The 12,084-nt window shown below is 49.5% G+C and overlaps 1 protein-coding gene and 2 non-coding genes across 3 annotated transcripts in view; 1 reads left to right on the forward strand and 2 right to left on the reverse strand.

The window, feature by feature from the left end:
- Positions 1–7,094, reverse strand: part of zgc:152891 (uncharacterized protein LOC767741 homolog) — a 13,483-nt gene extending 6,389 nt beyond the window's left edge. The window contains exons 1-9 of the mRNA XM_061250289.1: positions 6,887–7,094; positions 5,270–5,416; positions 4,256–4,472; positions 3,495–3,576; positions 2,999–3,088; positions 2,474–2,583; positions 1,546–1,718; positions 1,208–1,351; positions 153–356 (exon numbers count right to left, since the gene is read on the reverse strand). Coding sequence (XP_061106273.1) covers positions 153–356; positions 1,208–1,351; positions 1,546–1,718; positions 2,474–2,583; positions 2,999–3,088; positions 3,495–3,576; positions 4,256–4,472; positions 5,270–5,416 — 1,167 coding nt within the window. The 5' untranslated portion in view covers positions 6,887–7,094. The remainder of the gene's footprint in view (positions 1–152; positions 357–1,207; positions 1,352–1,545; positions 1,719–2,473; positions 2,584–2,998; positions 3,089–3,494; positions 3,577–4,255; positions 4,473–5,269; positions 5,417–6,886) is intronic.
- A 575-nt stretch (positions 7,095–7,669) lies between these two features.
- Positions 7,670–7,741, reverse strand: trnaa-cgc (transfer RNA alanine (anticodon CGC)). Its single transcript has one exon. It is a non-coding gene; the product is annotated as a tRNA-Ala (tRNA).
- A 427-nt stretch (positions 7,742–8,168) lies between these two features.
- Positions 8,169–8,250, forward strand: trnas-uga (transfer RNA serine (anticodon UGA)). Its single transcript has one exon. It is a non-coding gene; the product is annotated as a tRNA-Ser (tRNA).
- The last annotated feature ends 3,834 nt before the right edge of the window (positions 8,251–12,084 follow it).

Below are 12,084 nucleotides of genomic sequence, written 5' to 3' on the forward strand. Positions count from 1 at the left end.
TGTGAGTTGAAAAATGCAGAAATTACAAGCACAAATAGTCATTCATCTGCTCGGAGATGATCAGGAGAGTGATCTATCAGTGGTCTACCTCCTATGAAATACTCTCAACCCCCCGCCCCCTACGGTGTATGTGCGCCAGGCCTGGTGCCTACCTGGTGCAGCGGGTGCACTTCCGGGAGCTGCCTGAGGGTGGCGGTGCAGTACACCTCTCCCAGCAGGTGCGTGTTCAGGAAGTGCGTGAGCAGCTGGTGGCACTGGAAGTCTGCATTCTTCACCCACATCTTCGCCAGCAGCCAATCAGCATCCGGGTCAGAGGGCACAAACACCGGGTTCTGTGCTCCGGGGGTCTGCTGCAGCTGTCAATCAAGAAACGTGACCATAGTGATTTTGGGCTGTGACTTTGGGGGGGGGGGGGTCAGCCTATAGCCTAGTTGCTAAGGTGCTTCACTGGGATTGGGAAGGTTGATAGTTCAAGCCCTAGTGTAGCCACCATAATATCAGTGTAGCTTTTGAGCCCTTGAGCAATGCATTGTTATGGCTGCCCTCAGGATGAGAGAAGCACTGTAAGCTGCTAAGCTGATCGTCTGGCAGACCAGTATGTGTGGTGTGACACCGATTCTTAATTAAACACACCCCTTGCTGATTCTAGTTAGGCTCACTGACATTCCCAGCAAACAGGGAACACCTCTAATCTGAAATTCTGCAGCAGGACTGAAAACAACAGTGAGATATTTCTCATCCTGACTGCGCAATGACAGCGTAAGATAAAGAAAGACTAATGAGGACATCAGGAATGAATCCACTCAGGATAACACTGTCTGTCGCAGGATAACACTGTCTGTCTCAGGATAACGCTGTCTGTCACAGGATAACACTGTCTGTCTCAGGATAACACTATCTCAGAATAACACTGTCTTCGGATAACACTGTCTGTCTCAGAATAACACTGTCTCAGGAAAACACTGTCACAGGATAACACTATCTGTCTCAGAATAACACTGTCTGTCACAGGATAACATTGTCTGTCATAAGATAACACTATCTGTCACAGGATAACACTATCTGTCTCCAGATAACACTGTCTGTGCATAACCTTCATGTCTATTAATTCATGCTGCCTCTTAGCCAGGTGTTTAATCTTAATGAGACTTTACATGGTTAAATACAGGTAAAAAATCTCAGCAGAGCAGGGTCTTCCTGCCCAAACCTGAATAGCGATGGGCTTCAGCTCCCCCTGCTGGCTGTAGTGCAGAATGCAGAGAGGTGCTGCCAGGTACTGCTGCTTCCCGTTGACAGTGTTGGCCGGAACTCCGTCCAGAACTTTATAATCCAGCAGGAAAATGGTTCCCCTCTGCCGTACAAAACACATGCACCCCAGCTCTATAAAACCCAACTCAGAACCCACACAGACTGAGCGGTGCAGTCTAAATCCACCCCAGCTCTATAAAACCCAACTCAGAACCCACACAGACTGAGCGGTGCGGTCTAAATCCACGCCAGCTCTGAGACTCTTTTGAACAGTGGCACACAAGCACGTGGACACACCTCCATCTCCTGCTCCAATGAGGAGCCCTCGGGCAGGAATGGGCGGAGCATGTCGGTGCTGACGGACAGGTTGGGCGGGGCCTGGCGGATCTGGTGCAGCTCCAGCGGGTTGCAGCCGTTCAGGGCCTGATAGCCGAAGAAGGAGTCCTCGGACCAGTGGGCCCGAACAAAATCTACATGAAGGAGGGTGGAGGTGGGGTGAAGGAGGGTGGAGGTGGGGTGAAGGAGGGTGGAGGTGGGGTGAAGGAGGGTGGAGGTGGGAGGGTGGAGGTGGGGTGAAGGAGGGTGGAGGTGGGAGGGTGGAGGTGGGGTGAAGGAGGGTGGAGGTGGGAGGGTGGAGGTGGGGTGAAGGAGGGTGGAGGTTGGGTGAAGGAGGGGTGAAGGAGGGTGAAGGTGGGAGGGTGGAGGTGGGGTGAAGGAGGGTGGAGGTGGGGGGGTGAAGGAGGGTGGAGGTAGGGTGAAGGAGGGTGGAGGTGGGAGGGTGGAGGTGGGGTGAAGGAGGGTGGAGGTGGGAGGGTGGAGGTGGGGTGAAGGAGGGTGGAGGTGGGGTGAAGGAGGGTGGAGGTGGGAGGGTGGAGGTGGGGTGAAGGAGGGTGGAGGTGGGGTGAAGGAGGGAGAGAGCGAGGGATCACCATCCTCTCATCAAAATCACCTGAAGAAGAAATGAACTCAGTGGCGGTAAAAAATATTATAGTTTTTATTTTTGTGCACAGTGGGCGCCATAATTATTGACACCTCTGACTGACAATGCACAAAAAAAAATCTTTTTTGTGCATCCAATAATTCTGGAGCCCACTGCATGTGTGTGTATGAGAGAGTTTGTGTCCGTATGCGTGTGTGTGTGTACGTGTGTGTGTATGAGAGAGTGTGTGTCCATATGCGTGTGTGTGTATGTGTGTGTGTGTGTATGTGTGTGTGCACATCCTACTTGCGGTGATGTTGTCTCTGGCATTGAAGGCGAACAGTGTCTGGAGCTCCTCAAAGCTGCCCCAGGGTCTATCAGTGAAGCCCTTCAGATAGAACGTGTCCACCCCTGGGCTGGGAGAGAGAAGACCTGTCAAAGCCTTTCACACTAAACAACAACAGCCATGAACACAGGAAAGGAGCTCTGTCAACACCCCCTCATGCGCTTTCACCCTGAGACACAGAGAGATGTGTGAGATAGATCCTCAGAGTACCCCTTACGAGTATAAGTGACACTGGGGTACCTCTTACTAGTATACAGTACATGAGATTTTGGAGTACCTCTTGCGGGTGAGATTCAAGGGTACCGCTTGCAGGTGAGATTTAGGGGTACCTCTTGCAGGTGAAATTTAGGGGTACCTCTTGCAGGTGAGATTTAGGGGTACCTCTTGCGGATGAGATTTAGGGGTACCTCTTGCGGGTGAGATTTAGGGGTACCTCTTGCGGGTGAGATTTAGGGGTACCTCTTGCGGGTGAGATTTAGGGGTACCTCTTGCGGGTATAAGTGAGGTTGGGTCCCAGGGGCTTCAGGCTCTGAAAATCCACACAGCTGGAGACTCCTTCGGCAAATGTGCACCACCTACAGGGCAGAGCAGGAATTACACGATGCACAAATAGAGAGAGGGAGAGATTTATCTAGATAAATAAATAAAGATAAACAATAAGGATAAACATGTACATACTTATTGATATATTATTGTTATGGTTGTTGTTATTGTGATATATTGTTCATGTACCATAATAATTTGTATCTTAATATTATTCATATGTATGCTATGGCAATAAGTACATTTCTATTTCAAGCCAATTTGAATTTGAGAGGACCACAGAACAAGCGAGAGTGTGAGGAGGCAAAAAGAAGAGAAGTCAGAGAAATGAATACACAGGAAGAGCCAGGGTGATGAAGAGATAAAGAGATAGAGGGAGGGAGGGAGAGAGGGAGGGAGGGAGGGAGCGAGAGATGAATAGAGATAAAAAAGGCTTACCTAAAATGCTGCTGTTTGGTCTGAAGCTCCTTGGCTCTGTGCTCTTTCAGTACCTGCAGAGTCTCTGAGTTTACAGTACAAACTGTGTGTGTGTGTGTGTGTGTGTGTGTGAGAGAGACAGTGTGTGTGTGAGAGAGAGAGAGAGAGAGATAGTGTGTGTGTGAGTGTGTGTGTGTGTGTGTGTGTGTGAGTGAGAGAGAGGCGGTGTGTGTGAGAGAGAGAGAGAGAGAGAGAGAGAGATAGTGTGTGTGTGAGTGTGTGTGTGTGTGTGTGTGAGTGAGAGAGAGGCGGTGTGTGTGTGTGTGTGTGTGTGTGAGAGAGACAGTGTGTGTGTGGGGGGGCAGTGTGTGTATGTGTGTGTGTGTGTGTGTGTGTGTGTGAGAGAGACAGTGTGTGTGTGTGTGTGTGTGTGTGTGTGTGTGTGTGTGTGAAAGAGACAGTGTGTATGTATGTGTGTGTGTGCGTATGTGTGTGTGAGAGAGAGACAGTGTGTGTGTGTGTGTATGTGTGTGTGTGAAAGAGACAGTGAGTGTGTGTGTGTGTGTGTGTGTGTGTGTGAGAGAGACAGTGTGTGTGGGGGGGGGCAGTGTGTGTGTATGTATGTGTGTGTGCATATGCGTGTGTGTGTGTGTGTGTATGTGTGTGGGAGGGAGAGATAAATAAGGTGTGAAACACAGTTACACTTTCAGAACCATCTCCCTCCATCTCATCCTCCCACCCATATCCCCCGCTCTCTCATTCTGAAAACCAGCTCCGCTCACCCTGTCCGTTCCGCAGCTCAATGTCTCCATCTGCTGGTTGTAGCCACTTATTGCAGGGGAACAGCTGGGCCGGCTGGTCCGTCTCGCTGCCCAAGCTGACCTCCACAGCCTGGCAGTGCCAGTCCTGCTCTGGGAAGCCCGGACGGGCCTTCAGACGCAGCCGAACCAGCACCAGGGGGCCCAGAGGCTGGTCCACCCGCACCGTCACTGCACAGGCCTGCCGCGGATACACATCGACCCACGGACCGTGAAACTACCCATAATTATCATCATTCATAATGTGTTATTTAGCTGTCGTTTGTATCCAAGACGACTTACAGTTGATTAGACTGAGCAGGGGCCAATCCCCCTGAAGCAATGTGGGGGCCTTAAGGGCCTTGCTCAAGGGTGGAACAGCTGTCCGGATCTTATTGTGGCTGCACTGCGGCTTAAACCACCAACCTTCCAGGTCCCAGTCATGCAGCTTAGCCACTAGGCCACAGGCTGCTTAGGCCAAGCCTACTGTGGAAACAGCCTGAGTGAACAGTGCGTGTCTGTATTCTGACTAAAGAGACCCAGACTAAGAACTTGATTGAGGGACAAGTGAAATGAGATCTGACGGACAGATACTTATTCAGAGGACATGTTGCTCCTCGGTCTGCGATTAATACTGAGTTTAGGGAGTTTGCCTTTTGACACTTTGAATACTTTGACTACAACTCTTCCTCAAACTTAATGCTTTGGCGCCTATTGGACTTCAGAACCTGATTACATTTTATGTTTAATGTTTGCTAATGTTGCAACACCATTCTCAACTTTTAACCAATGTCTTATTCATTGGTTGTTTTAATTTTGCGTTTTGAAAATATTGTAGCCTATTACTTTATTGTGTTTTCTCTGTAAACTCGGCACTCCTGTAAACTGCTGACGGCACTGACCCTCAGTGCGTCCCCAAGTACTGAATAAAGATGATCAGACAAAAAAAAATAATGAGAATGCAGCATGCATCCTTGTTCAAGGCCGTGTGCAACTCACCGAACCGGGCGTTAGGTGCTGGTGCTCTGGGTCCAGCGAGGCGGGGAGGCTTTCGCCTTGCACACCAATCAGAGTGACCTGCACGCCGCAGTAGGAGCCGGAGTGTGGCTCCCGCGATGTTCTGACGGTCACCTCGTACATCGCCATCTGCAGTGCGCAAAAGGGAACAAAACTAAAATCGTAACAGCCAACGTATCCGAAAGTGGTTGAGTTACTGTCGCCTTCAGGTCAACTTCAACCAGTCTGGCCTTTCTCCTCTGACCACTGTGCATGGGAAAGCGCTGTAGATTCTACTTGGTGAAACTAACACAAAATACCCTTTAATTAAACCTGAGAATCCGCACTTTAAGCACGCGTGGTTTGTTTGATTGTAGATCTAAAATTGTGGAGTACAGAGGCGAATCAGGAAAGAAAATATGTCAGTATGTAGCCTATACATATTGGAGACTGCAATTTCATACCTACCTACATCTGCTTATTACAAATGTCTATCCTGTCCTGTGGACAAACAACGCGAAGGAAACGGCTTGAAATGTAATAGGCCAGTATTTGCATGCGCTATGTCACAAGAACAAACCCAAGCAGCTAATATTTTTAATCTGTATTTGAATTGCAAATGTGTCCCCACTGCATATCTCCGCCGGTTTCATATTTCAGTCTACCGCAAACAGAGACAAAATGCACGGGGGCGGGCGACCCAATCTTTTTTTTATCATATCTTCATTTATACAGCACCTTTCCAAACACAATAAAATACAATATAGGGGAGACCGGGGAACAACAAAACACTTTTTCGCTTAATTAAAAAATATATAACCTTGGCCTACACACATGCTTTGTTTTGCTACAAGTCAAAGGTTGTGAATGCAACATTTCTTACCGTTTACATTTTTCATCTGATAATTGTCCTGTAGAAAGTGTCTATATGTTGTCTAAACTAAGCGCATATGGCAGCATTAATTAATGCCTGGAAAGAAACGGATATGAAGTCAGTGCTAAATATGACAGAATAAGTGCATGTACGCGTGGATATCGATGCATTAACCGTTATTGTGGCTGATGCATTTATAATAGACGGGGGATTGCATCTATATGGTCACACTAGGACTCGGAACTGTACTGTCCTCTCAGGTCCTCTTCGCGCTTGTACTTGTGTTTGATCTGCATTTCGTTGTACGTCACTCTGGATAAAAGCATCTGCTAAATGCCTTGGCATGTAATGTAACGCATGTTGGAACACGGCGCTCAAAAATGAGTTGTACACATTGGTGAAAAAAAACAATATTTGGAGGGTGCTAAAACGCAGATTCATAGCCTAACTCCGGATGAAGTTCTCAAATCGCCGTGCCACTCACACACAAGAAGTTGCTTGCTAGAATATATTATTGAGAACAAATCCCACCATTCATGCGCAAATGCAACTATGAAAATCAACACGCCCCGGTCTCCCCTAATTAAGTGATTAAACATAGTAAGCACAGAATGACAAAATAAAGTTGGCTAGCCTACTTCAGATTGAAATAAAAGTATAGCCTTTATAATAAAATAAGGAGTAAACAAAATAGTAATAAAAAAGAAGAAGAAGGGGAGGGTAAAAGAGAGGGCTCGAGCTGTTACCTGCCGGATAGAAATGTGCAGCCTCTGGACGCGGCTCGTTATTGACTGCCTTTCAAATTGACTTCGTTGACTTTCTCCACAACTAGACTATATTACCCCATCAACCGGGTGACCTAAACAACCAACCAGCTACGACCAACCCAGCTAGCCTTCACAGAGTATGCAATAGCCTACTGACGCTTGCCTTTTATGGTAGAGCCGAATGCAGAGAAACAGCTCTGCTGTTTTTTTATGTTTGTGTGGGTGTGCAGGGTAGCGATCGCGAGCTGATTAAAGGAAGTTTTGTTGTGGCGACAAGACGTTGCGAAATGGAAGTTGGTCGTGCATGTACGTTACACTGTATCAATAATGTAGCATTACACGGCCACTTTATTAGTTGCATATATCTAGAATCTACCCCCTTTTACCTCCAGAACAACCTGGATTATCCGAGGAATGCTGGAGGAATGCAACAAGATGCTGGAGCCATTCCTTAGGGCTTCTGGCCCATTTTGGCTATATAAGACCGCACAGGGCTATCGGATGGAGATCAGGTCACTGGACTAAACTGAACTCACGGTCATGTTTGTGAAATCAGCTTGAGATGATGTGCTTTCTTATGGTGCGTCATCCTGTAAAACAAAAAAGAAGGATAGACTCTGGCCATAAAGGGATGCACGTGGTGCTTCGGTGTGCTGTGGCATCCAATGACGCTCAAAGGGGCCTAATTTAGCCAATAAAGCTTTCCCCGCACGACTACACCACCAGACTGCATTTAACTCAAACTCTCCCGTGCAAAATGAGTGGAGATGCCGGGGATTGAACCCGGGGCCTCATACATGCGAAGCATGCGCTCTACCACTGAGCTACATCCCCACGTGATCCCAGCACTCTTTACAGACCAATTTAACATAACTGTAACATATAAGAAGTTCCGTACAATTAGTAATGGCGTTTAGATATTGTTTCTTCTCGGCATTGCACTTGTTTTGCAATAAACAATATAGCGAGCTAAGTACATCGAGGTAGCTTCAGATTGTTTTAAACAAAACAAACGACGCTAACTAACGTTAGTTGCTCGCTACAATGCAGCAAATAATAGTAGCTACGGTGACAGCCAGCAAGTTGTCGTTATGTCTGGATTGTTCGACCATTTTGTGATATGTCTTTTTAAGGTATTTCTCTGGTTAACATTTGCACATGCTGTTGATTAAAATGTGCTTTTCCCGAGCAAGCAAATTGTTCTGTATAGTATCCTTTACGAATGTATATGTACACTGGAGACGACCCATTGCCTCAATAGGCTGCGATGGCCGAGTGGTTAAGGCGTTGGACTTGAAATCCAATGGGGTCTCCCCGCGCAGGTTCGAACCCTGCTCGCAGCGAATCTTTTTCATCTATTATCTTAATTGTAATACAAGCAAGGGAACAGGAGAGTGCAATATCCTGTGAGCAAACCAACGTCACAGCTAGCGTACATGCGCACAGTCTCTTACCTTCAGAACTACCTACACACAGGCTGGCAGTGTTGCAGTGGATCACTTTCTGAGTATATGCATACATCCTCTGCCCTGCCCTGCTTGAGTTACCAAACATCACATTTAAGGTAAGAAACAGAGGCACATTTTTACAGCAGCGCTGTTTAAAAAAAAAAATTGTGATGCGGCCGCTGCTCGTGGTCGAGGCCGTGTGCCGTGTGCCTCGTGCTTCATGTGCAGTGTGCCTCCTGCTTCAGGTGCAGTGTGCCTCCTGCTTCAGGTGCAGTGTGCCTCCTGCTTCATGTGCAGTGTGCCTCGTGCTTCATGTGCAGTGTGCCTCCTGCTTCATGTGCAGTGCGCAGTGCGCCTCGTACTTCATGTGCAGTGTGCCTCCTGCTTCATGTGCAGTGTGCAGTGTGCCTCCTGCTTCATGTGCAGTGTGCCTCCTGCTTCAGGTGCAGTGTGCCTCCTGCTTCAGGTGCAGTGTGCCTCCTGCTTCATGTGCAGTGTGCCTCGTGCTTCATGTGCAGTGTGCCTCGTGCTTCATGTGCAGTGTGCCTCCTGCTTCATGTGCAGTGTGCCTCCTGCTTCATGTGCAGTGCGCAGTGCGCCTCGTACTTCATGTGCAGTGTGCCTCCTGCTTCATGTGCAGTGTGCCTCGTGCTTCATGTGCAGTGCGTCTCGCAGGGTGACTCACCCTGCCCCCATGAACCGCTGACTGTGACAGCTTCCTCTGCTGTTTACTCGCCAGAGCTGTTATCCAACAGGAGATACAAAAGAAAACGGTAGGAGTGGAGATGTATGTGTGTTTATGCATATGTGTGAATGTGTGTGCGCGTGTGTGTGGGTTTGGATGCGTATGTGTGCATTTAGGAGTGTGTTTGTTTTTAGGTGTGTGTGTGCACGCATGTGGGTGTGAGTTTAGGTGTGTAGGTGAGTGTGTTTAGGTGTTTGTGTATGTAGTGTGTGTTTAGCTATGTGTAACATCCCAGAAATATGGCTACGCAGATGACCTGGCCATCATGATGCGACAACCAACATGGGAGGCGATGGAAGACGGCCTAAACCAGGACATAGGGATCCTGGCAGCTACAGCCTACAGCTTAGCATTGACAAGACAGTGTCAGCAGCTTACCACCTCAACAAGAGCTAAGCAAAAAGGGAACTGGATGTATTCGTCGACAACAAGTGTCTGGAGTTCCAGGAAGCCCCGCAGTGCCTTTGTGTACGTCTGGATAGGACACTCTCCTTCAAACAACACCTTGAAGAAGTGACGGCCAAAGTGTCATCAAGGGTCTCACTAATCCGACGTCTCGCCGGTACTAGCTGGGGTGCATCCGCCAAGGTGCTTCGAATCTCCACGCAAGCCCTGGTCTTCTCCGCAGCCGAATACTGTGCCCCAGCCTGGTGCAGAAGCCCACATGCCAGGAAGGTCGACATAGCTATAAACAGCGCTCTTCGGACCATAACTGGCAGCCTGAAGCCCACCCCCGTGTTCCACCTGCCAGGACTAGCGGGAATTGCCCTGGCCGGCCTCCACACACCACCACAACAGTGCTGCCTCTAAATAGACTCAAGTCCCGCCATTCGTACAACAAGGTGGCACAAGAGCTGCTCAGGTCCATCCCTGAGGACCTGTCTACAGACATGGCTGGCGGGAGCCTGGAAGCAGGAGTGGGCCGGGCCCCACACCTCCACTGTCACATCCAGGACCCGGGAGGCCGCATTAAAGGAGAGGAACTGCCACGCCGGCAATGGACCCTGCTGAACCGCCTGCGAACTGGGGTCGGCTGCTTCAAAACATCTATGAGGAAGTGGGGCCTGGCGGACGGAGCAGCATGTGAGTGTGGGGAGCCGGAGCAGACCGCTGACCACATAGTCACCGCCTGTCCCCTGTATAAACCACCCAGACCGCGGACCACATAGTCACCGCCTGTCCCCTGTATAAACCACCCAGACCGCTGACCACATAGTCACCGCCTATCCCCTGTATAAACCACCCAGACCGCGGACCACATAGTCACCGCCTGTCCCCCGTATAAACCACCCAGACCGCGGACCACATAGTCACCGCCTGTCCCCTGTATAAACCACCCAGACCGCTGACCACATAGTCACCGCCTGTCCCCTGTATAAACCACCCAGACCGCTGACCACATAGTCACCGCCTATCCCCTGTATAAACCACCCAGACCGCTGACCACATAGTCACCGCCTGTCCCCTGTATAAACCACCCAGACCGCTGACCACATAGTCACCGCCTGTGCCCTGTATAAACCACCCAGACCGCTGACCACATAGTCACCGCCTGTGCCCTGTATAAACCACCCAGACCGCTGACCACATAGTCACCGCCTGTCCCCTGTATAAACCACCCAGACCTCTGACCACATAGTCACCGCCTGTCCCCTGTATAAACCACCCAGACCGCTGACCACATAGTCACCGCCTGTGCCCTGTATAAACCACCCAGACCGCTGACCACATAGTCACCGCCTGTGCCCTGTATAAACCACCCAGACTGCTGACCACATAGTCACCGTCTGTCCCCTGTATAAACCACCCAGACCGCTGACCACATAGTCACCGCCTGTCCCCTGTATAAACCACCCAGACCGCTGACCACATAGTCACCGCCTGTCCCCTGTATAAACCACCCAGACCGCTGACCACATAGTCACCACCTGTCCCCTGTATAAACCACCCAGACCGCTGACCACATAGTCACCGCCTGTGCCCTGTATAAACCACCCAGACCGCTGACCGCATAGTCACCACCTGTCCCCTGTATAAACCACCCAGACCGCTGACCACATAGTCACCGCCTTTCCCCTGTATAAACCACCCAGACCGCTGACCACATAGTCACCGCCTGTCCCCTGTATAAACCACCCAGACCGCTGACCACATAGTCACCACCTGTCCCCTGTATAAACCACCCAGACCGCTGACCACATAGTCACCGCCTGTCCCCTGTATAAACCACCCTCGGAGGCCGGCCTCTTCGATGTGGGACCTGAGACGAGGGCGTGGCTGTACGCTACTGAGCTGGACATCTGATGATGACACACGAAAGAAGAAGAAGAAGCTATGTGTGAGTTTGGGTACATGTGTGTATGTGGGTGTGCGTTCTGCTGTGTGTGTGTTTGTGTGCACACGTGTGGGTGTGTGTTTAGGTGTGTGTGCACGTGCGTGCGGGTGTGTGTTAAGGTGCGTGTGTGGGTGATGTTTCCAGACAGTCGAATGTGTGTTATCTCTGAGTGTGATGGGGGTGGTGTTATCTCTGAGTGTGATGGGGGCGGTGTTATCTCTGAGTGTGATGGGGGCGGTGTTATCTCTGAGTGTGATGGGGGCAGTATTGTTCTGCTGTTATCTCCTCTCCACTCATCTGTAGCTCGGCTGAGTCAGCACTGTGGAGCTGGTGGGGCAGAAAGAAGCACAGCCCTGATATCTTCACTCAAAACTGGGGGGTTTCCGGCCTGTGGCTGGGGAGAGGAAGTGACATCACAGCAGAGAGTGAGAACAAGCATCAAGGGAAAAAAAGGAAGCACATTAAAGACAAAATTGTAATTTCTTGTTAGATATTCTTATTGTGTGCAAAAAAAACACAACCTTAATAGCATGAACCTGAGTAAAGTATAAAGCCGCACGTTTCAGATGTGGCTTCCATTATTAGCCTACAGAAACATGATCATAGAGAATAATGCCTACTAGTATATATATACATATGATTTTGTTTT

This window comes from Conger conger, chromosome 7 (assembly GCF_963514075.1).
Source record: "Conger conger chromosome 7, fConCon1.1, whole genome shotgun sequence".
NCBI lineage: Eukaryota > Metazoa > Chordata > Actinopteri > Anguilliformes > Congridae > Conger > Conger conger.